This window comes from Theobroma cacao, chromosome 5 (genome assembly GCF_000208745.1).
Source record: "Theobroma cacao cultivar B97-61/B2 chromosome 5, Criollo_cocoa_genome_V2, whole genome shotgun sequence".
In the NCBI taxonomy this organism is placed as follows: Eukaryota; Viridiplantae; Streptophyta; class Magnoliopsida; order Malvales; family Malvaceae; genus Theobroma; species Theobroma cacao.
Window position 1 is genome coordinate 37,397,177 of NC_030854.1, and position 21,329 is coordinate 37,418,505.

The 21,329-nt window shown below is 35.8% G+C and overlaps 4 protein-coding genes across 5 annotated transcripts; 1 reads left to right on the forward strand and 3 right to left on the reverse strand.

The window, feature by feature from the left end:
- Positions 140 to 4,221, reverse strand: LOC18600292 (T-complex protein 1 subunit theta). The gene is made up of 13 exons (XM_007030650.2): positions 3,861 to 4,221; positions 3,430 to 3,692; positions 3,174 to 3,320; positions 2,906 to 3,067; positions 2,721 to 2,798; positions 2,378 to 2,511; positions 2,113 to 2,185; positions 1,949 to 2,026; positions 1,745 to 1,867; positions 1,463 to 1,557; positions 843 to 1,067; positions 621 to 678; positions 140 to 491 (listed from the first exon to the last, which is right to left on the reverse strand). Exons 1-13 carry the CDS (start codon positions 4,006 to 4,008, stop codon positions 426 to 428), a joined length of 1,650 nt encoding a protein of 549 aa, XP_007030712.1. The 5' UTR covers positions 4,009 to 4,221; the 3' UTR covers positions 140 to 425.
- Positions 4,697 to 8,904, reverse strand: LOC18600293. 2 transcript variants are annotated; one of them, XM_007030654.2, is made up of 7 exons: positions 8,679 to 8,904; positions 7,907 to 7,983; positions 6,782 to 7,357; positions 6,010 to 6,585; positions 5,710 to 5,922; positions 5,465 to 5,611; positions 4,697 to 5,347 (listed from the first exon to the last, which is right to left on the reverse strand). In XM_007030654.2, exons 1-7 carry the CDS (start codon positions 8,692 to 8,694, stop codon positions 5,111 to 5,113), a joined length of 1,842 nt encoding a protein of 613 aa, XP_007030716.1. In that variant the 5' UTR covers positions 8,695 to 8,904; the 3' UTR covers positions 4,697 to 5,110. The 2 variants fall into 2 exon arrangements, with proteins under 2 accessions (XP_007030716.1, XP_007030715.1); XM_007030653.2 differs by having other exon boundaries at positions 8,652 to 8,904.
- On the reverse strand, positions 10,198 to 12,864 carry LOC18600294 (ADP-glucose phosphorylase). The gene is made up of 3 exons (XM_007030655.2): positions 12,329 to 12,864; positions 11,406 to 11,696; positions 10,198 to 10,563 (listed from the first exon to the last, which is right to left on the reverse strand). Exons 1-3 carry the CDS (start codon positions 12,809 to 12,811, stop codon positions 10,297 to 10,299), a joined length of 1,041 nt encoding a protein of 346 aa, XP_007030717.1. The 5' UTR covers positions 12,812 to 12,864; the 3' UTR covers positions 10,198 to 10,296.
- Positions 14,439 to 20,860, forward strand: LOC18600295. The gene is made up of 17 exons (XM_007030656.2): positions 14,439 to 14,843; positions 15,620 to 16,080; positions 16,512 to 16,637; positions 16,724 to 16,797; positions 16,909 to 16,978; positions 17,061 to 17,116; positions 17,220 to 17,291; positions 17,392 to 17,486; positions 17,701 to 17,767; positions 17,866 to 17,995; positions 18,080 to 18,298; positions 18,389 to 18,519; positions 19,018 to 19,192; positions 19,290 to 19,380; positions 19,869 to 20,026; positions 20,133 to 20,321; positions 20,500 to 20,860. The coding sequence occupies exons 2-17, from the start codon at positions 15,676 to 15,678 to the stop codon at positions 20,557 to 20,559; spliced, it is 2,118 nt and encodes a 705-aa protein (XP_007030718.1). The 5' UTR covers positions 14,439 to 14,843; positions 15,620 to 15,675; the 3' UTR covers positions 20,560 to 20,860.

Sequence of the window (21,329 nt, forward strand, 5' to 3'; positions counted from 1 at the left end):
CAAATTTATTTGATTTATTTTAGCATAAAGAATGTTCAACAAAATTTACGATTTTTATTTTGAAATAAAAAGTTTTTCCCAAATTTTATATATCTATTAAAGGGTGGAATATGAAACATTGAAATATTCCTGTAAAACATAAGCAAAGGGAAAATTTAATATTTGATATCAGAAAATGTCAATTGCCAAGGGTAGCAACATTCATGGAGTTTACTGTTGGAAAATTACAGCACTGATACACTAAAATCACAGAACATCACCACCACCACCACCCAACATAAAATTCTCAAGCACAAGCAAAATTTTTCTTTCAGCTAAAGTGTTTTCAGCATCTCGGAAGAAAACAAAAGATGCCTAAACAAAGTTTGAAAACCAGCCCGGTGAGAAACACAAAAGAAAGATAATCAATCATGCTGCACAAAGGCTTAGTCCTCATCCATTCCCGCAGGCTGATCTCTCCTTGGACCTCCAGCTGGTTTTGCCATGATAATCTACAACATTGAATGAATGGCATGGTCAGCTTGGTGAAGGAAATTTTTCAAAAGGGTATATGAATCTGGTGCCAAGGAATAAATACAGTGTTGTTTCCATTTTCAAGCTTTCTGTTTCAAGCTGATTACCTGATCTACCCGTAGCACGGTGCAGGCAGCATCAGTAGCATATTTGAGAGCGAAAAACCTGCCAAAAGGAAAAACACACACATAAGAAAAGGAAGTCAATGGTTGTACTTTTTGTTGACACATTTATGATTGAGGTATGAAATGCTAATTTTCCACACAAGTAAGAACAATAGAATCACAAGCCTTACAGTTAATTTTCAGAAGATGTAAATAGCAACTTACTTAGTGACATAAAGATCCCAAATGCTCATGGTTGAGGCATCCTTGCAAACACCATCCTCAGAGTCACCTCCTCCCAAGTCGATGCCCACTTTGGTATTTCCGGATGCATGTTTTTCATACAGCTTAGATATAACATCCATTGGATTGAGTCCAGCATTCTCTGCCAAAGTTCTTGGTACCATTTCAAAGCTTTCAGCGAATTTAGCAATGGCATACTGATCCAATCTGCAAAATATCCCATGTTGATGCTAATAGTCTCTTCTAGTATTTATCTAAATCTACTATAAAAACCAAATTTATAACAGATTCCTAACTAAGAGATCAAATATACATGACAAATCCAAGATATAAAGAAGTAATGTAAAACAAACTTGACAGTCAACAATGCAAAAGTTGCTTCAATTTAGACATCCAGCACAGCCAATGTATAAGATTAAAATGTGTTACTACGTCCAAAAGAAATAGTAGTTAGGCAGGTAGACTGTCATCAAGGCATAAACATTCTCATATGCCATTCATGCAATTGTAACACATAATCATGAAAGCTAAAGATGAAAAGTTACATGCAGAATGAAGCTTTGCAATAAGTAAGTAAAAGCAAAGGAAGACAAATAGACCACCCTGTTTCCTTAAAGGAAAATTCCTTCAATCTTCTCGCCAATTCAATCTCAGTAGCTGCAGCTCCAGGTACTATACGGCTGTCCCTACACATTGCCTGACCAAAAAACATGGGCATTAATGTTATAATGATACTTCCCTTGAAATTTACATAAAAAAAAGAACAGAAAATACTGTTTCAGCAGTTGAGAAAAACAAAACTCAAAAAGGTTTATACAGGAAAAACGCTACAAACACTTGGACGACTGAGTAGGAAAAATGTAAAAAAATTCAACAAAGATAACCTTATATGTATTCACTCCATCATCAACAGCTCTTTCAAGATCATCCAATATACTATCAGTACTTCCTCGCAGAACCACAGTGGCAACTCTGTTACCACCTTCTTCACTTCTCACAACAGTGACCTACATTCAAATAGCAAGGCAAAATGAAGCGAGCAAAAGATAAGGACCCAAATATGACTAAAGCAACCCCTTCAAACATACCCGAGAACCACCGATTTCCTCAACTGAAACTGAATCAACAAATCCCAAATCATCTGGCTTTGGTTGGCTGAGTTTCAACTGCCGAAAGAATGAAAGACCCATTAGATTAGAACGCAAAAGGTATAATCTTTTTTCTTTTAACATAATCTAGATAGAACACTCACGAGAGCAGCAGTGCCTGTTGTGCGGCAAAAGCGTCGCAGTTCAAACTTTGAGCTGATTTTCAAGACCATTAACCTACAAGAAAAAGATCCCAAATTAAAAATGTTTAATAAGACTGCAAAAGCTCCAAAGCAAAATATTTGTGCATCTGAAAATTGGCCAATCTATTAACACTTTATATTCAACATCATAGCAATACGGAAACTTAATCTATAGAAGAAAGAACAAAAAGCACAATTAGAACTACGAAATGGAAACTAAATATACTTGTAACGTTCACAGAAATGCAATGCCATTTCACCGACTGCTCCTCCACTGACAATAACTTTGGCACCAGAATCAGCAACTGCTTTAATGAGCTCCTCAACCTTAGCTTCTTCAGTTTTTGCATAATTCTCTAGCTGCAAGGATACACCAAGAGAAAACCTTCCACATTTAGACATATTTGAAAAGCCAATTTTCTGATCAACATAGACCATCATAATAGATATATAATCACCATAATTGGCACAAATTGAAATGTATACATACCTAAAAGACAAGTGTTGTATATTATGCCTGAAAAGCTCAGATTAAAAAATAAAAACAAGTTGAGAAATTCTCATAATACCTGCTCAGCAGAGTGAATCAATACAGTTCCTTTTGTTTCAGTAGCAGATGTATCAATACCACTGGCAAACACAGCCACCTAATATGAAGTGAGCAGAAAGGCACTGGTCAGAAAGCAATGAGAGAAAAACTTTTGTAAAACTTAATCAATGAGAAATGAAAGGATAGAGAAAAATAAATGTGTACCTTTGCCTTCTCCATTCGCTTTATACTTCCCACAGCATCACCTTTTAAAACCATCCCCCGAACTATTGTACAATTATGCAAACCTCCTCCAACAAGCTTTGACACACGGACATTATCAACATCAAAATTCGCAGGATTCTTGGGGCAGACTTGGATACATGCCTATGATGCAAAAGAAACAAAGAAAAAAATGCCATGATATCCTTTAAGAGAACAGCTAATGGAATAATTAATTAGCGATACACAAAGGGAACGATTTGCAAATTACATCAGCTATAAGGGAACACAAAATATCTTCCTGTCCATGTTGTTTGCTAGCAACAGCCGCTTTCATTCGAGTAACGACTTGCTCTTTATTCCTAACATCCATTTTTTCAGAACCTTTCTCCACCAGTTCTGACAAAACCTCAATCGTCTGCAAAAACATTAAAAAAATAAAACAAAATGATAAATTAGGCCACTTCATCATCCATATTTAACATCACTTAAGTCATTTAAGTTACTTGGCAAAGCATAGGGCAAACCTTGTTAATAGCTTTAGTATATCCACTTATGATCTCACTAGGGTGCAAGCCAGTCCTAATAAGCTCCTCTGCGTTTTGGAGAAGCTCGCCGGCAAAAGAAATCGTCAAATTAGCCCCATCACCAATTTCCTCTTGCTGAGCCTTACCCGCTAGAACTAATATCTTTGCAGCAGGATGCTGAACCTCAAGCTCATTGACAATAGTAGCAGCATCATTCGTGACAAAGAGCTTGTCTAAATGATTAATAACCATCTTATTCATACCTAAGGAACAGTAGATCAAACATTAAAGCAGAACAAGAATTCAAGTAAATGCAGAATTAGGGAAGTACAGTTGATCCGGATTTCAAACTGAAACAGAGTAAGAAAAAAAACAGCAGATTTCAAATCACAAAAAAGGAAAGAGAAAAGCGAATAGAGAGAAATGGATACCGTCGGGCCCGAGGGAAGTGCGGGTGATGGTGGAGAGTTGCTTGCAAGCATCGATGTTTTTGAGAACAGCTTCGTCGAGACCTGAGAGATGCTTGTGACCTTCCTTCAGCATCGATTGTATCCCATATGGCTGCATCGAGAACCCCATTTCTCTTCTTCTTCTCCTTCCTTTCTACAGTAACCTTACTCGAAGGAGAGCAAGAAAGTGTAAAACCCTAACCCTAGAAATGGAGAAATGGGGAAAAAAATTGAAACTTTTTTGGTTTTAGAAGAAGAGGGAAGAGCAGAGAGTGGAACTATAAGTTTAGTCCCAGAAAGCCCTAGAAATGACCCTTTTCCAGCATGCGCGATGCATGTGACAGAGAGAATTTGCTTATGATAAGCTTTTTCTTTTATTTTCTGAATATGCTTTATCATGTGATTTCTTGCCATTAATAACTAAAAAATAAATACTTTTTTATTTTTGAAAAATATAGATTTATTTAAATTCCTAAATAATTCAGATATTTCTATAAAGATTTGCTCTTATTATTAGATACAAATAAAAAAATATATATTAGGATTTGATAAACCTTTTCTGTTTGGTAGTTGAATTTGATAAATTTGAGGAATTATTAACATTACCAACAAATTTATTTACTTTTTAACTAAAACCAAATATTCAGGCCAGCAATTAAGAGAAAAATTGGACCATTTTAGAACCACATTTATTTGGTAAAAATTTCATATATTAGGAGTTTATTTAATTCATTTTTTAATGGTTCAATTAGTATTTACAACATATTAAATTTCACATTTTTTAAACTTTTTTCCCATAATAGAAAGATTTGAGAACAAGAACAGCACAATATCTTCTCTTTTACTTTCCATGTATAGAAACAACCATGTCTTCATCAAATGCAAGATGCAAATAGGATTAAACTACTTTCCCCCTTGGGCAATTTTCTTTTTCTTCTTCCTCAACTCTTTTCTCATTAAGAAAAAAACAAAAGGGATAACAAAGGATGAAAATGGTAAAAAAAGAAAAACTCAAAAGAGGGTATTGAGCAGAGTCAACATTCTGTCTCACCATGCTGCTATAAGGAAATGCTGAAAGGTGCTTGCCTATTCCTACTTCCTCAGCAATTAAGCTTTCATCAAGTCCCAGTTGATAAAAAGCGAGCAAAATAGGCTTATATGAATTAGCTAAACTTGTTAATAACCCAACCAAAAGCACAAATCCTATTCTAAAACTCTAAGAAGGAAGCCAATTAGCAAGCACTTGCGACGCAAACTGAATTGGCGGGGCCATCTTCAGTTGTAGCGACTGATCCATTCTCTTCTACAGGTTTCACATCTCCATTCGACTTTACAACCTCCGCTGCTGATGCAACCGGTTGTTCTTCTATCAAGGCTGCCTCTACAGATTTATCTGTAGTCTCCTTTGCTACTGCCGAATTTTGTTCGTTATCAGTTACAACATCATCATTAGGTTGCCCATTTGAAACCTGTTTACGAAGAATTTGAAGTAGTTAATATTTAAACAGTTTATGCAAGCCATCTACCAGGTTCTATATAATAGAAAGTATGAAAAACAGGCACATTTAATTAAAAGCCAGATATACCTGTTTTTGTAACAGCTGATGCTTGGCCTTTTTCTCCTGGATTATCTTTTGACGAGCCTCATAAAATTCAAAATCATCAAGAATGCATGTCTTACTGGAATGATCCTTAAAGATTTTGAGAATTTGAATCCCCTGCTCAAAATTAACCTGCAGCAGCCACCAACCATTTACAATGGGAAGAATGAAAATTACAAAAACAAGAAATAAGACACACACCGACACAATTACACAGAGAGAGAGAGTACCTCCTGGGTGTCCCTACTATTAGTGACGGGCTTGTTCTCATTGTTCTCAAGTGTTATGTGCCTCAATGAAGTGTTTGGCACATCCTTAACGATGTGCCACTTCACAGGGAAGCAACCAGTCCACTTGTCTTGTTGCCAGTATTCCATAGTTTTGTTAAAATCAACTGGGCCCACCATCTCTGCTAAACCAACAAATTGTCCACTGGTATTAACCTGGAAAAGGTGCAGGCTCAGTAAAAACCATGCATATCATTTACTCACTAAATCAAGACAGCAGAGAGTAACGTTAATCATACTCACAGAGAACAACAGAAATACAGGACAGCCATCAGGCTTATCGTTGGCCTCACAGAATGCTGCATCTAGTTTCTTGTTGCCATTAGATGTACTGGCCCAAACATTGTATTTAATGCTTTTGTGGACATCATCCTCACTATAGGATTTAATGACAAAAAACTTTGCATCTGAATAACTCTCAGGAAAATCTTCTTTATTGTACTGCTCCATATCTGGAACAAGAGTAACATTGTTCTCCTTGTTGCTCTCAGTCAGTGGAAGGTTCTGATCTTTGACAGCCAGTGTAGCAGATTCAAAATCATCCTGACTCTTATACCCCTTTACTCTAGGTCCTTTGTTCAGCTCACTTAAACCATCCATATTCTCTTTGCCATAACCACGACCCCTAGATTTGTTGTTGTTACCAACAGTGTACCACCCTAGTCCTTTCTTCCAGGAATCATAGCTATATGATCCATAACCAGAACCACCCCTGATGGTGCTTCCATAATGACTGTAAGCCATGTTGTTCGGGTACATGTGGTTCATGTATCCATATGCTTGGGCTACGCCTGATGATGGTCTTGCATTATGCAAATTCTGTGTTCAGATCATTAAGAACAATTAGGTCAATCGACAATGAAGAAGTGAACAAGCAAATCCTATATCTATCTACCTACCTATCTATCAATCTACTTTGCGAATTTTTATCTGTGTTTGTGCATGCGTGTGGGTTGGGGTTTAGATATCTATAACGCAGAGATTCAAATCTAAGAAACAAGCAGTTTCAACATACCACAACATGAGGGAATGGGTGAACATTCTGATTCCTGCCAGATGAAAGGTTGTTCGTGTATGAAGAGAACCCACTATTTGCAGCATGCTTGGATTGTCCATTAGAAGACATTGACATATCTAACCAAGGAACTGTTGACTGAATCCCATCATAGCTAAATCTTGGATCCTGATAACCTTGGGACAGATTACCTGTTGGCAAGCCTCCTCTTTTGTAAGACGCATTGGGGTTTAGGGAAGAGCTTTTGAAAGTTGGTTTTAATGACCCTGACCCATTATTACCACTCAAACCTCCACCACTTGCTATAGTGCTTGAATTTCCCTTATTTGTATCAATTGATAAGGAAGCTTGTTCAGCTACACCAGAAGTCGAAACCTCCACTTGAGATGCACTGGCTTGACTAGTCTGCATAGGTGGTTGGTAATAAGGGCTTGGATAATGGTATTCTTGCAGCGCATGCAGCTGACCATCATGTCCCATAGCAGGAAGAGGTGAACTGGGCACAGAATACGCTCCATATGGCATATAACCATAAGTTTGCTGGTACATGTAAGAGCCATTATCACCATAGAAATCCTGTCAATAGACATTAAGCTTATTAAATACAATACTCAGACTGAATAGATTTCCAAAGCAAATTAACAGGATAAAAATTAAACCCATTTCTGTCTTCCAAATACCAAACTCTATAGAAAGAAAATATCAGCAAGACCACCACAAATTACAAATCCAAAATTCATCAAAACGAAAATGTTAGCAAGACCACTATGTAAACTCCAAATGGCCATTATTTTTCAGACCATTATACAAAAAACATATTTCCAATGATTGGTTTCAGAACAACTTCAAGAAAGATTTAGCCTTCTGCCTAAATCAATAGGCAACAGTGGTAATCACCATAACAGAGATCCATTTCTCCCTCAAAGATTTTGCATCATTGTCATCACAAAGGGGGCTGTTGACAACAATTCAGTTTATACAAGTAACCAAGCAGCCCACTTGAATCCCACGGCTCAAGTTGCACAGAACCTAATAAATTTGTCAACCAACTAATCTAACCAATAAAAGTAAAATTTTTATCAACCACAAGAATAAGAACTCAGCATCTTGCAATCCAAGTAGTACCTTCTTGAAAGGCTCAGGAACCTTGGTGGTCTTGGCCTGTGAATCCAGAGACAAGTTCTCCAGTGAATCTGCAACTTCTGTGATTGTAGTAAAGGATACAAAACAAAATCAAGAATTTTAAAATTAAACTCTACAAAGGTTCAGATATATCCAAAGCATACCACTTAAATCAACAACAAAACCATAGCTTCAAGCAATCAATATTACACATAGGATAGACCATCCACCCACAAATTTATCGGTGTTCACAAATTGCAACAAACAAAGATCCAAAGATAAAAACACATTTAAATTCATAAGCTACCAAACCATCATACTCAAATCTATAAAAAGATGAAAAATTTGAGCCAAGAGAATAGAATTAAGCATAAACTGAGTTAAAAAAAAAAACTTTCCAGTAAACCCTACCAAAACCCATCTAAAAAGTCACACAAAAAATTCAAAAGCAAAGATCCAAAGATAAAATACATTCAAATTCATAAACTACCAAAACCAACAAACCCAAATCCATAAAACTGAAATTTAGTATAAATTTTTTAAAAAAAAAACAACTTTTGAATAAACCCCACTAAAACCCATATAAAAAAACTATTACCCAATAAAGTTTATAAAAAAAAACAAATAACAATCAGTTAAGACCTGAAAACAACAAGCAAATCCTTAAAGAACCAAAAGTTAATACTAAAAACCAACAAAAAAAGAAAATAGAAATATCCATCCACGAATCTACAATAACAAAGCATACCGAGAGGAGTAAAGTTAGCAAGGATACGATCAGAGGTGGCCATGATCAAAGATCAAGGGTATAGATTTAGAGAGAGAAAGTAAGTAAGAGATAGAGACAGAGGGAAAAGCAGGAGGAGGAAGGAATGAAAAAACAAAACCCTAGAGTTGAAACAGTGAGAAAGTTAAGGAAGAGAAAAAAAGACAGGCGTGGAGAAGGGGTAGCCGCCAAAAAACCCAAGAGCTTTGGGAGAGTGGGGTTTTAGAATACACACAGCAAAGACTAAAAAACCTTTTTTTATAACGTATTATCAATCAAATAAAAACAACTAATTTATTGCTTTTCACAACTTCTTTTCCCCTTTTTTTGTGAGAGAGGGAGAGATTTGTTTTCGGTAGATTTTGTCACTAAAATGGAAAAACGGTGATTCAAATGACTCCACGGCTCCACTTCCTCATCAGGATAATTTCTTTTCTAGCCATTTTCTGTTTATTGTATTTTGGAAGGAATGCCCTTTGTTAGGTTCTGGGCTTTTGTTCTTTTGGGCTAAAGAGTTGGGGATTCCATGAATGAACGCTGCACCGTTTGCATGGGTTTGGTTTGAGATTAGGCCTAGGCCTTAATGAGCAGTCATGGTGCAAATAATGGCTTTGTATGTAATACTTTATGCCATTATTAAGAGCGATATGCTTGAATGAATAATTAACATGAGCATTGTATGCATACCCCCTTCTAGTGTGAGGCAGCCCCCTACTCCTCTGGTTAGGGATGCTACTGGTAAGTCTAAAGTAAATTCAATGCTTTCACTTCTAGTTGTACTAGCATGACCTTCACTGTCATATAATATATGTAATCTTTATAGTATAAGTAAGGAATGGCGACACGATGAGACGATTATTTACCTGACCCAAAAAACCCTGTCTCTGTTGGGTCGATCAGGTAAAACCCGAGCGACGAAGGGCTCTTGCCATCCCTAGCCTCAACAGGTTACTCTTATGAACTCTTCCTACATGTGCCTTGCCTTATCTAACCCATGCTGGTATTGTTGGTTGCACACCATGTAACCTTACTAAGGCCAATTGTTCAAGGGTCGGTATCATCTCAAAGTGGCAACAGTCCCTTAAAGAATGAGAGGATCGTGCAAGGTTTTTTAAGAAAGGAGTACGCTGCCAAATTTAGGCCCCATGTAGGAGCCTTCGGAAGTCAGAAAGATTGAGCTGCATCGTGTCCATTTGGGCTACTGATGTCAGATTTCCCAAGTTACTATTTTCAAACAGTGTTTTCATTCTTTTGAAGAAAACATGGAGCATTAGTAAAAGATGGTAAATTGTTGACAGCACACAGATGGACCTCCTTAACTTTTGGTAGATCTATGCATAAATCCATCAGTAAACAGTTCCTTGCATTTAGGCTGAATTAAAAGTGACAAGCCTGGAAACACATGGGGAACTTCCCATGTGCAAAATCTTCAGTCACGGTTCTCAACCTCTCCTTTGCACACAAACCATAATGAATGTTGTCCACCTTTTCTTGAATACAAATAAGTAAATAAGAAAAAGGATACTGCTGGCCAAAAAAAATTCACAATGGATTCCATCATGTAAAGTGTTGATTTTTTATTGTTGAAATATGATTTTACATTACTAGGATGATGTTAAATTAGTTTTTATCCCTCTATCGGAACATTAACTTCCCTCAAAAGTTTAGCAGCATCCTCAGGAAAAACAGGATTTATGTAACATCCAGATCCAAGTTCAAAACCTCCTACACCAGTTAACTGAGGTACTATCTGTAAAAACCAGTGACTGTATCGTAACTCTGAGTTAGTAAGCTGAAGTGGTGAAGTGTGAATCATGAAATTGAATGGTGGGTTATTCAACTGCAAAGACATCTTCCTAAGCATGAGTTTTAGCAAGCCACCAAGATCAACTGCCTGCATACACGTGAATCAAATGGAGTATAAGTTCCTCAACTGTGAAAGGTAGGGAAATTTGTGAAATATTATAATGCAATGCTAATCTGTATATTGTTTTGGTTATAAACAAGTGTAACATATTACTGCATTTTTTTAAATTCTTTCAACTACTCCATCTGACAACTCAAAATATCCCTGCTCTTGTATTCAAAATTATCTCTACAATATGACATGCATCTCAGATGACATAATAAAAGTCAATAGAAATTCCAATTTTCTATAAATCATTATGGCTACTTTTTATTTGAATTTCCCAAAAACACGAATTCCTTTATCCCTCATTCAAATTTCATATCACTTGTGTTTTATACCTATACTAGACAGTATTCACAAGACTACAAGTTCTATGGAAAAATATAGTCATTACATTTCCCACATGTCTGTCTCCTTAAAGATTCCCACGTCCTTTGCAGATTTGAAGGCTAAACTGGCATCATGAAACTAATATTGCTAACAGACCAAATGAAACCACTAAAAAGGCCATCTTTGGTTCAGTAAATACCGATAAACAACACTTGCATTATGCTCCGAAGGAACTTCTTCTAACAATAAGTCAATAACTCATAGAAATACTCACAAAGTGTCCAACAATCATCTGACATTTCATGTCTTTTCTTGTGGATTTATTTCTTTTGTGGATGAGTGACAATGAGAGTTCATATAAGAAATTTTCTAGCATTGTCATACCCACCATAAGTTTCTAATCAAACAATCTGTGCGTAACTTGTGATCTCATGTGACACTAAGAAAGGCATAGGTGAAACCATATAAGAATAAAACCAGGATGCATAAGAAGTTACCTTTTCATTGTCTAGTTCATCAAAATGAGAAGAATGATCCCGAGGAATTATCCATATCTCAAAAGGAAATGAAGCAGCAAATGGAGCAAGTGAAATAAATTGGCTGGTTTCATTAATCAAAACGTCCTTCGATTGAACCTCACAGAGACTACATTTCCCTGTCTGATTAAAATACTCCTTCATACTACCAATTCGAGCAGAAACGCTAGGAGGAACAACTGGAAGAGACAGTATCTGGCTGTGAGAGTGACTCAGCGAAGCCCCAGCTGAAGCTCCATGGTTCTTGAACACCTAAAAAAAGCATTAAACCAAAATCAAATGACGTTACAGCAACAACCTGCAAGCATGCCAAACTAACACAAGAACAGAAAGAAAGGGGAAGGGAGAGATGGGATGCCCTGGATCAAAAATATAATCTTAGGCCTTGTTATTATTAGAAAGAAAACATACTTAGGAAATGAAAACACTGGCTCTCAAAAATTGGAAACTTATGAAATGAATGAGAATTAAGGGCTTTTATAACTATATCATAAAAATGCACAATGTAGTCTGATACTAGTAGTATTGGAGAATTCCTTGTTATGTAATAGTTTTTTGTTTAAAAGATACCAGAATGTAAAGCATATGCTTCAGGGCAAAAAAATTAAGTTTCCCAACAAAAGAACAATCCGTAACTTGATAAAATTAAAAGCAGATTCGATCATCAAAACAACAGAAAAACTATAGTCTTGACATGGTTCAATCCAAAACTAATTCAACACCTGATCTTTAAACAACCCAACAGTCCTTTTTCCACACAAATCCATATTCACAGATAAAAACATTTCAAAATATACAACTTTGCATCAAACAAATGCTTTCAAACATTTACCATCCAAAAAAAAGCATTTCTTTTACAAGAAAAAATGTTCTTTTTTTCTTACCTGAACATATTTGATTGAATCAAATCCTTTAATCTGCTCAATCCTCCTCTTATAAGCAATTAAAACATCACCAAGCTCACTCGGACTCAAATCCGACAACTGAACCGAGTGAACCGGAGTTTCAATCACCACATCATGAAGCCCGAACCCGGGTACAACCCGACCCCACCCGCCCAAATCGATACTCGAGTCGCCATTTTGACCAATTGGGTACTCGAGATTCCTGCTCAAAGCCGGATACAAGTTCTCGATGACCCGATGTTTCCAATTCGGTTCGTTCGGGACCCGAAATATCTCGGGTGCACACTGGTGCTCATTGCCTATGCAGAATGGGCATGAGGAAGAATTATGGTTAGGATTTTCTGAGGATTTCGACTTGAAATCGGAGGGGCGTTTAGCTCTGGCCGGGGAGAATACGACCCATCTGTTCGTTACCGGGTCTCTTCGCAGTTCGGGGCTCCGAGTTGGTGTTGGAGTTGCCATGATTGTTTTTTTTCTTTCTTTATTTGTGCTATTTTTGAGATTATTAACAAAGTTGGGTCTTAACTTTTATCACTCTATGCCATGTTTCTTTTGGCTCATTTAAAAATCATTTAAGTGTTTTTCTTTTACCATAAAATAATTCAACAAATCAAAATACAACACATCATTAATAAATTATAAAATAATATGTATAAATCTTCTGTATTTTTATCTTAATTTAATGATAAAATAATAATTTTCTTGAATTAATGTAAGTTTTAAAAATGTTATATTATAATTATAATTAGATATACGATAATTTTTGATAACAAATTAAGAAGAAGAAATTCCTTTTTTTATTTAAAAATTTCAATAACTTTACTAGCTTTTGTCTTGAAAATTTTTTGAAGTACTAAATATTATTTGCCTAAAAATGAGATTTTTTTTTTCAAATTTAAAGTTAAAATCCAAATGAAGTGCTAATTGGTACTTTAGGTTTTCATATGTACTAATACTGCTAAAGTAGTAAATTCCACCCAATAAATTGTGTAACTTTAAAAAATATATGAATATGTGCTGAAATGAGTACAAAAATAGGTAAAGATTTAAAGAGTTTCATTTATATTTCCATCATGAAAGCTACTTGTACTTTATTTTTTTTTAAAAATGTTATTAAAAATATACATAGAAAAAAGAAATTACCTAAAAAATTACAAAAAATTAAGGAATAACATTTTAAAAATATGTTAAAATGAGAAAAAAACTAATTTACTATTGAAAATAAAGGGCATGGCAAAAGTTATAAGTAAATGAAGTAGGAGATTGAATATTAATGAGCAATTATTACTTGTGAAAAAAATGTTAAACATGATAAAAGCAGTAATGGGATTAGTAACACTTTTTAAATTTTCATGTTCATATTATAAACTTTGATTTATGTCTATATTTGATTGGAATAAGCCAAAATTATTGACTAATCTTCTATGGGTTAAACCCAAATTTTTTAATTTAATTTAATTTAGAACAATTTAGATTTGTTTGTAAAGGTTGTTGCTTTCCTACTAAAAGGTTCAACCCTTTGTTTATTCTTGTCAAAAGAATTCTTTTTTGATATCATTAATTTATTACTATTTATAGTTGTCAAATGGGCAATGGCAGCCAGAGAAGGCCAAAAAAAAAAAGGAATAATTTTGAAAGGTAGCCAAACCTACCCACAACAAAGGGAGAAGTCTATGTAATTTGAATCATCCCACATTGGCATTTTTGTCAATCCAAAATCCACATGCTAAATCCCATGGTCCACATTTAAATATTTTCCATATATAATGAAATAAACAAATATAACTAAAAAAATTATAAAATATTTAATATTTATAAAGTCAGTTAGTTCTAGGTCTTTGTAAGTCCACAATACAAAAATCCCTTTTGGCTACCACATTGCCACATTTGCATTTCTCATGTTTACTCACATAAAACCATACAATTTTTTTTCCTTTTAATATTATTTGAAATCAATAAAAAATTCACATTAAATAATTGGTATTTAAAAATCATTTTCTTTTTCATTAAAAGGAAAGTATAAAATATATATTTTTATTTGTTAGGTTATTTCTAAGACACATATATATATTGATAAACCAACATCATCAACACCAAAGAACACCACTATCACCACCATTTACAATTACACACATTTTATTTTTTGGTTTCCTTTTTGTTTGACACATAAAAGACCCTCACCCAAATCTCAACCTGATAAACTTTCTTCCTCTCTGTCTCTCTCTCTTGCATTTCAATTCAATCAATCTCTCAATTTTTTTTTTCTTTATTTCTTCCTTTCATTTTTATTTTCTGTCTCTTCTTATTACCCCAAAATTTTGGCCTACTTTTCATCATCACTTTATACCCCAACAATCCAAAGAACAAGACTTTCCTCCCCAAGTCTTGATTTTTATTTCTGGGATTCTACTATTAAGCCCAAAAAATGTGTTTTTTGAACATTTCATTAAGGATCTGTGCTTGACCTATCGAGATTTTGGAGGATAATTGATCTGTGAGTTATTTATCTTTTTAAAATGGTTTGTTTAGCTTGTTTGATGATCAGTTTCACTGTTGATTATGTGTTTTTGATGAAAAGTTGGATGATCAGATTGGCGATTGTTTGGTTAGTGAGAATCGGACTTGAACTGATTGAAAAATGAAAAGTTTTTATGTCGAGTTTTGAAATTTTTCTATTTTTTAATCATTTTTGGGGGTGATGAAATATGAATATTGTTGATTGAGCTTTGTTATTTTGTCTGATTGATTTAATGAACCTAAATATTGTTGTTTGTTATTGTAAATGATTGATGTTTATTTTGTTCGAGACTGAGATGACTGATTCTGATGATCTATGAAGTTTGAATATTTTTTGATCACATATGGAATCAGCTTGCATAGATTTTGGTATGTTTTTAGCTACATTTGCTTTATAGCTACTTGGTTCTTGACAAAAATAGATTTCTTTTTGAAGAATGTTTTCTAAAAATAGTCTCTTTGGTTTATCCTCTTTGAGATAGATACTTAGTGGATGATTAGAGCAAGAATTGTTTGTTTCCTCATTTTAATAATTTACTCACTGATTGTGTTATTATTGTTTATAATTTTATATCTGGTAATGTCACGATAGAAAAAGGTTATGTGAATCTTGGTTATTTGCTTAAGGGTTTGTTAAAGAAGTTCAAAATTTAGTTATCAATTATACGAGCTTTCCAAATGCGTGGTGTTCTGCTTATGACACGTGTTTATTGGTTTCTATATTGGTAAAGTTGGTTACTTTTTTGGTTACAGAAGATCTGGGGGGGTGGTGAGGATATTAAGTGGAATGTGAATTGCATGGGGTGAGGATGCCAGAGTTGAGAAGCGGAGCCCGGAGATCAAAACGCCTTGATGATCTTCAGCCTCCTCAACCTGTTGATCAAGCAGAGAATTGGGTACTGCCTGCTCAAAACAGAACCAGGAGGAGAGTTGGTGGACGAGGAAGGGGTAATGCTGCAGCTGTAGCCAAAGGGCCCTCACCGGCGGTACCTACAAGGCCAACAGCTGCTGGTAGAGGCCGGGGCATAAGGTTGATAGATTTAGACCCTGAGCCTTGTCAGGTTCTTCCTGAGGCTGCACCTTTAGCTGCTGCAGAACCTGCTTTAAATCGAGTAGAGGTAGTGGCAGATAAAGATATTGCGATGGAGGGTGGGAGCGCTGACAAAATAATGGGGGTTGAAGAAGAAGCTAGCACAACCCCAGTTCCTGAACGGGTAACTCCATATTGCTTACTATATCTTTCCTTTTTTGTTGAATATATTTATTTGTTACTTAAATCTTCCGTATTAAGTTGCTTATTCTGGGACACTTCGCTTTTGGCAAGAATACTGGCTGAATTCAATTTCTTCTAGTATGCTTTTTTTAGCTAAGAGCTAACTACTATATTAGTCATACAATTTCAAAAAGAGTAATTTCTTCATTTCAGCATTTAAAATCTGTTTGAAAATATTTGGAAAATCATTGGCATTTTGATTTAACATGAAACTGAAGATTGTTTTACTATGTCAAGTCATGGGTGTTTCATTGTATGTTTGGTCGCTTGTCTTTTAATCCTCAGATTCTTACCAACTAAAACGTGCCTAATTATTTAGTTCTTCACCTCAACGAAGCTCTTGACTGAATACTTTTATGTTACTTGTTGCAGGTACAAGTGGGTAATTCTCCTGTATATAAGATAGAAAGGAAATTGGGTAAGGGTGGTTTTGGCCAAGTTTATGTTGGCCGAAGGGTAAGCGGTGGTAGTGATAGAACTGGACCAGATGCAATTGAGGTATGTCTGAGAAACTCATGCCCATGTTCAGGGGTTATCCAGGTCAAACCACTTGGGATGTAACGGCTGATTCTTTTTCATCACAGGTGGCCTTGAAGTTTGAGCACCGGAACAGTAAAGGCTGCAATTATGGTCCGCCTTATGAGTGGCAAGTGTACAAGTATGGCATCTTTAATCATAAAATTGTGTATCAAGCTTTTGTTTCTACATATTTTAATGCAGTTTGTAACTTCTCACATTTTTCTTTCTAATCTCCTCATGAAATGAAAAGTACCCTAAACGGATGCTATGGGATTCCTTGGGTCCATTACAAGGGTCGCCAGGGAGACTTCTACATTCTGGTGAGTTTTGATTTTGAGCTCCTTAGTGTCTTGTCTCCCAAATTACTTAATGTATCTTAAGCAACATTAATGAATATTTCAGGTAATGGATATGCTTGGTCCTAGCCTATGGGATGTTTGGAATTCTCTAGGACAATCGTAAGAAATAGAATCTTCCTCCTCTCTCTGTTGTACCTACCCAGGTATGTCTATATGTGTCTACTATACTCTTTCAGCTTTCTAACATGTTGTACTATGATAGGATGTCACCAACTATGGCTGCCTGCATTGCAGTGGAGGCAATATCAATTCTTGAAAAGCTTCATTTAAAGGGGTAGGTCCTTTTGTATCTTTCTGCACTTTGTTAAATTCACCCTCCTGTTTTGCATAGTTACAACTGATTGGCATTGTTTATTGTCTGCTTGAAAAAAAAGGTTTGTGCATGGAGATGTGAAGCCTGAGAATTTTTTACTAGGTCAACCTGGATCAGCTGATGAGAAGAAGCTATATCTTATTGATCTTGGTTTAGGTATGTTCTCCTCTCTTCTCTGTTAACTGTATGTTCTTTCTGAAGTGTCAAGCATGAGCAAATTATGATTAACAATTACTGTTTTCTTTTTCGTCTTCAATGGAAGATTTCTCTAAGAGATTCTCATTTTATGCCATGACTTTAACTGAGATTGAATAAATGCTATTCCCAAGTTGGTATTAATATCTGTCTGCTTCCCATGTCCTCGTATCAGCTTCTAAATGGAAAGATGCACACTCTGGTCAACATGTTGATTATGATCAGAGGCCTGACGTGTTCAGGTGCATGGATTTGTTTATGTTATCTTATTTTATTTTTTAAATGTCACCAGTTAATGCTTATGCTTGGTGTTAATATCTTGGGATATTCCTTCTGGCAGGGGAACAATTAGGTATGCTAGTGTACATGCACATTTAGGTCGGACTGGAAGTCGTAGGGATGACCTTGAGTCATTGGCATACACATTGATATTTCTATTAAAAGGACGGTTACCGTGGCAGGGTTATCAGGTTTGTGTTGTTGTTTTGATTAAAGATTTATCTAATCCGATTTACCTCCTCTGAACTATATGGCTTTTGACTGGAACTTCACAGGGGGATAACAAGAGTTTTCTGGTTTGCAAGAAAAAGATGGCCACTTCTCCAGAGTTGATGTGTTGCTTTTGTCCTGCCCCATTTAGACAGTTTCTTGAAGCTGTTACAAATATGAAGTTTGATGAGGAGCCCAATTATGCCAAGCTCATATCCTTCTTTGAAAGCCTAATTGAACCATGCACGCCATTGAGGCCAATAAGAATTGATGGAGCTCTTAAGGTGGTTGTTATGCTGTTTCTCTCCAATTAAATTGGATCAGATAGGATGCTCAATTAAACAACCTTTTTCTGTTTCCTTTTGCATAAATAGGTTGGGCAAAAGCGGGGAAGATTAGTCATTAATTTGGAAGAAGATGAGCAACCGAAGAAAAAAATACGGCTTGGTAGTCCTGCTACTCAGTGGATTTCTGTTTATAATGCACGCCGTCCTATGAAGCAGAGGTAAAGTTGCATTTTCTTGTTAAATATAATATTCATTTCTACTTCTGCTTGTATGATGAACTGCACAAACATTTTGTTATCTCTCTACTCCTGAAGGTTGTTTGTAAGCTTAATTGAGTGGTCTGAATTATTAACATTCATTATAAGTTGGTATGGCAGTGAGTTAATCTTATCATTTTTGCTTGTTTCCCTCATCACAGTAATAAAATAGCATGTTTGGTGAATACTTTCACAATTGATGTCTCATATGTGATGATGAAACATGTATAGTGACAGGCAAAATTTTAAAGTTAATGTGGCTGGCTGTTCAAAGTTAAATGTGGTCCATTAAAATTAGGTTGCCAGTCTTTGATGTTTGTTTTGTGGTGCATGCTTCTTTGGGTATAAATATGAGATATTCAACCATGAGGTTTGACATTTGTTTTGCGTAGAATTCTCATCTTGAAGTATCTCTCAAACGGTGTTCTTCCTACCTGTAACCTTTTATCAATCTTGTAGATATCACTACAATGTAGCAGATTCGAGGTTGCGTCAGCACATAGATAAGGGTAATGAAGATGGATTGTTTATTAGTTGTGTCGCTTCAGCAGCTAATCTCTGGGCCCTGATCATGGATGCCGGAACGGGATTCACTTGCCAGGTTTATGATTTGTCAACAGTCTTTCTGCACAAGGTTATCATTCTAAAGCACTAATTCTGTCATTTTTCTGCTTGGCATCATGCATTCTTTGACGTACTCCTTACCTTAATATCTATTGGATTTTCATCAGGATTGGATTATGGAGCAGTGGGAAAAGAACTACTATATAAGTTCAATAGCTGGAGCAAATAATGCGAGTTCCTTGGTTGTTATGTCAAAAGGTTGGTAATCGCCAGCAAAATTTATTTCCTTTTTGATGACCATGAAACTAAGACAAAATTAATTTTTAAGTGGTGCCATTGAGTTTTCTGAGAGTGGAGTGATGCATGATTGAATTCATATGTTACAATTTAGCCTTGAGGGTGCATCTTCCTGGAGCTGCTGCCATGATGCTACAGTCATGTACATTCAGAGCTTCTGAGTTATATATATATATATACATGGGCGAATAAATAAGTTTACATGTCTGCCTAGACCTTGTATCCTTGAGTTGCACAACTTATGTTGAAAGACAATTGAATTAAGGTTTGTTTTTTGTAATTAACCTTTAGCAAGATGGTATACTTAATGTTAAGCTTGCGAGTTCCAAGGGGAGATTGGCTAAAGCAGTTTGTTTTGAGCATGCCTGAGATTCTTATATATTTGTAGCATTCAAATTATGTTGATCACCTATTTGCTAAGCTGTTCTCAAAATTCTGTGACTTTGTAGGAACTCCTTACACCCAGCAGTCCTACAAAGTGAGTGAATCTTTTCCCTTCAAGTGGATAAATAAGAAGTGGAAAGAAGGCTTTCATGTAACATCAATGACAACTGCTGGGAGTCGCTGGGGTGTGGTAATGTCAAGGAACTCTGGATTTTCTGATCAGGTAGTCCTTTCTTTTGATGGGTACGCACATCTTCAGTTTTTCCACTGCCCTCCATTTCCAAAGTAGCTGATTACACTTCCTTTTATATTTATTTAATTGAATCAAGGTTGTGGAGCTTGACTTTTTGTATCCAAGCGAAGGAATACATCGGCGATGGGAGAGCGGTTACAGAATAACATCTATGGCTGCAACTGCAGATCAAGCTGCCTTCATACTGAGCATTCCTAAACGAAAAATGATGGATGAAACTCAGGAAACTCTGCGTACATCTGCCTTTCCTAGCGCCCATGTAAAGGTGGGTATTTCCCTATTTTCGCCCCTTGCCATCTTTCAACTCCTATGGCAATGCTAATTAGCTTCTTTAAGCATTACCAGTGGGTGCTGAGTGTTGCTTGGTCTATTCTCTTTTATTATATATGCTCAACCTCTTCTTTTAATGAGTCTTTATCTCATATGATTGTTCATTGTTGCAGGAAAAATGGGCCAAAAATCTCTACATTGCATCAATTTGTTACGGGCGGACAGTCTGCTAATTCTGGAGTGTACATTGTGACATAGTCCAAAAAGGAAAAAAAAATAATTTGAAAGTTCAAATTTTGGAAAGCTGTTGAGGTATTTTTGGTCTTGAATTGAGTATGGGTGGGGTTAACTCTGCTATAAAATCTCCTCATATGGAGTGTATAAAGGGGAAAAGGAAAAGAAAGAAAAAAAGAAGAGAATTCATAGAATTTGGGAGTTGGAATTCTAATGCCCTGAGCGACCTTGAGATAGTGTGGGCAGCTGTTTGTCAAAACATACATTTCATAGTAACCGGTCTTGTGCTTTGAATTATCATAACTGGCTGCAAGTAATTATCATAAATAGCAATGTTTTTCTTAAAGTGGGAAATGGTTCACCTTCTCTCCCTTCTCTCAACCCTCCATTACTCCCAGTACCAGACCCCTTCACCCTCCAACCTAAAAAGGAAGGAAATCAAATGGACCAAGGATGAAAACAAAGCTAAATTTAGCTAAATAACTGTACAGTTCAAGCCGGATTAAGAGTTGATTGTGAGGGCTTGTGATACTTTCTATCGTACCAGAAATGGTGGGATACTGAAGCAGAATGAAATTGTCTGTTTCAGTGGAGAGACAGTTTTCCAACATTGGGAAGCTTTATTTAGCTAAATCTGAAATAACCCATATGATGATCTTGCTCTTTTCTGATCAGAATGCTTGAGAGTTGAGTCCAGCTGACTCAGTTCACACTTTTATGTATCAGCAGGATTGTTTTTCGGATGATACTTTGTTCCATTGACTTCAAG

What these genes read in the sequence shown, in the direction of transcription:
- LOC18600292 (XM_007030650.2), bottom strand. Translation starts at nt 4,008, where the DNA reads ATGGGGTTCTCGATGCAGCCATATGGGATACAATCGATGCTGAAGGAA. An exon ending in TGTGTTCCCTTATAGCTGAT is followed by an intron (nt 3,068 to 3,173) that starts GTAATTTGCAAA and finishes TTTGCATCATAG; the next exon opens with GCATGTATCCAAGTCTGCCC. An exon ending in ATGGAGTGAATACATATAAG is followed by an intron (nt 1,558 to 1,744) that starts GTTATCTTTGTT and finishes TTTTTTGGTCAG; the next exon opens with GCAATGTGTAGGGACAGCCG.
- LOC18600293 (XM_007030653.2), bottom strand. Translation starts at nt 8,694, where the DNA reads ATGGCCACCTCTGATCGTATCCTTGCTAACTTTACTCCTCTCG. An exon ending in TGCTAACTTTACTCCTCTCG is followed by an intron (nt 7,984 to 8,651) that starts GTATGCTTTGTT and finishes CTACAATCACAG; the next exon opens with AAGTTGCAGATTCACTGGAG. An exon ending in CTGTATTTCTGTTGTTCTCT is followed by an intron (nt 5,923 to 6,009) that starts GTGAGTATGATT and finishes CACCTTTTCCAG; the next exon opens with GTTAATACCAGTGGACAATT.
- LOC18600294 (XM_007030655.2), bottom strand. Translation starts at nt 12,811, where the DNA reads ATGGCAACTCCAACACCAACTCGGAGCCCCGAACTGCGAAGAGACCCG. An exon ending in ATTCAATCAAATATGTTCAG is followed by an intron (nt 11,697 to 12,328) that starts GTAAGAAAAAAA and finishes TGCTTTTTTTAG; the next exon opens with GTGTTCAAGAACCATGGAGC. An exon ending in ATGAACTAGACAATGAAAAG is followed by an intron (nt 10,564 to 11,405) that starts GTAACTTCTTAT and finishes ACGTGTATGCAG; the next exon opens with GCAGTTGATCTTGGTGGCTT.
- LOC18600295 (XM_007030656.2), top strand. Translation starts at nt 15,676, where the DNA reads ATGCCAGAGTTGAGAAGCGGAGCCCGGAGATCAAAACGCCTTGATGAT. An exon ending in CAACAGTCTTTCTGCACAAG is followed by an intron (nt 19,193 to 19,289) that starts GTTATCATTCTA and finishes GATTTTCATCAG; the next exon opens with GATTGGATTATGGAGCAGTG. An exon ending in CTTGGTTGTTATGTCAAAAG is followed by an intron (nt 19,381 to 19,868) that starts GTTGGTAATCGC and finishes GTGACTTTGTAG; the next exon opens with GAACTCCTTACACCCAGCAG.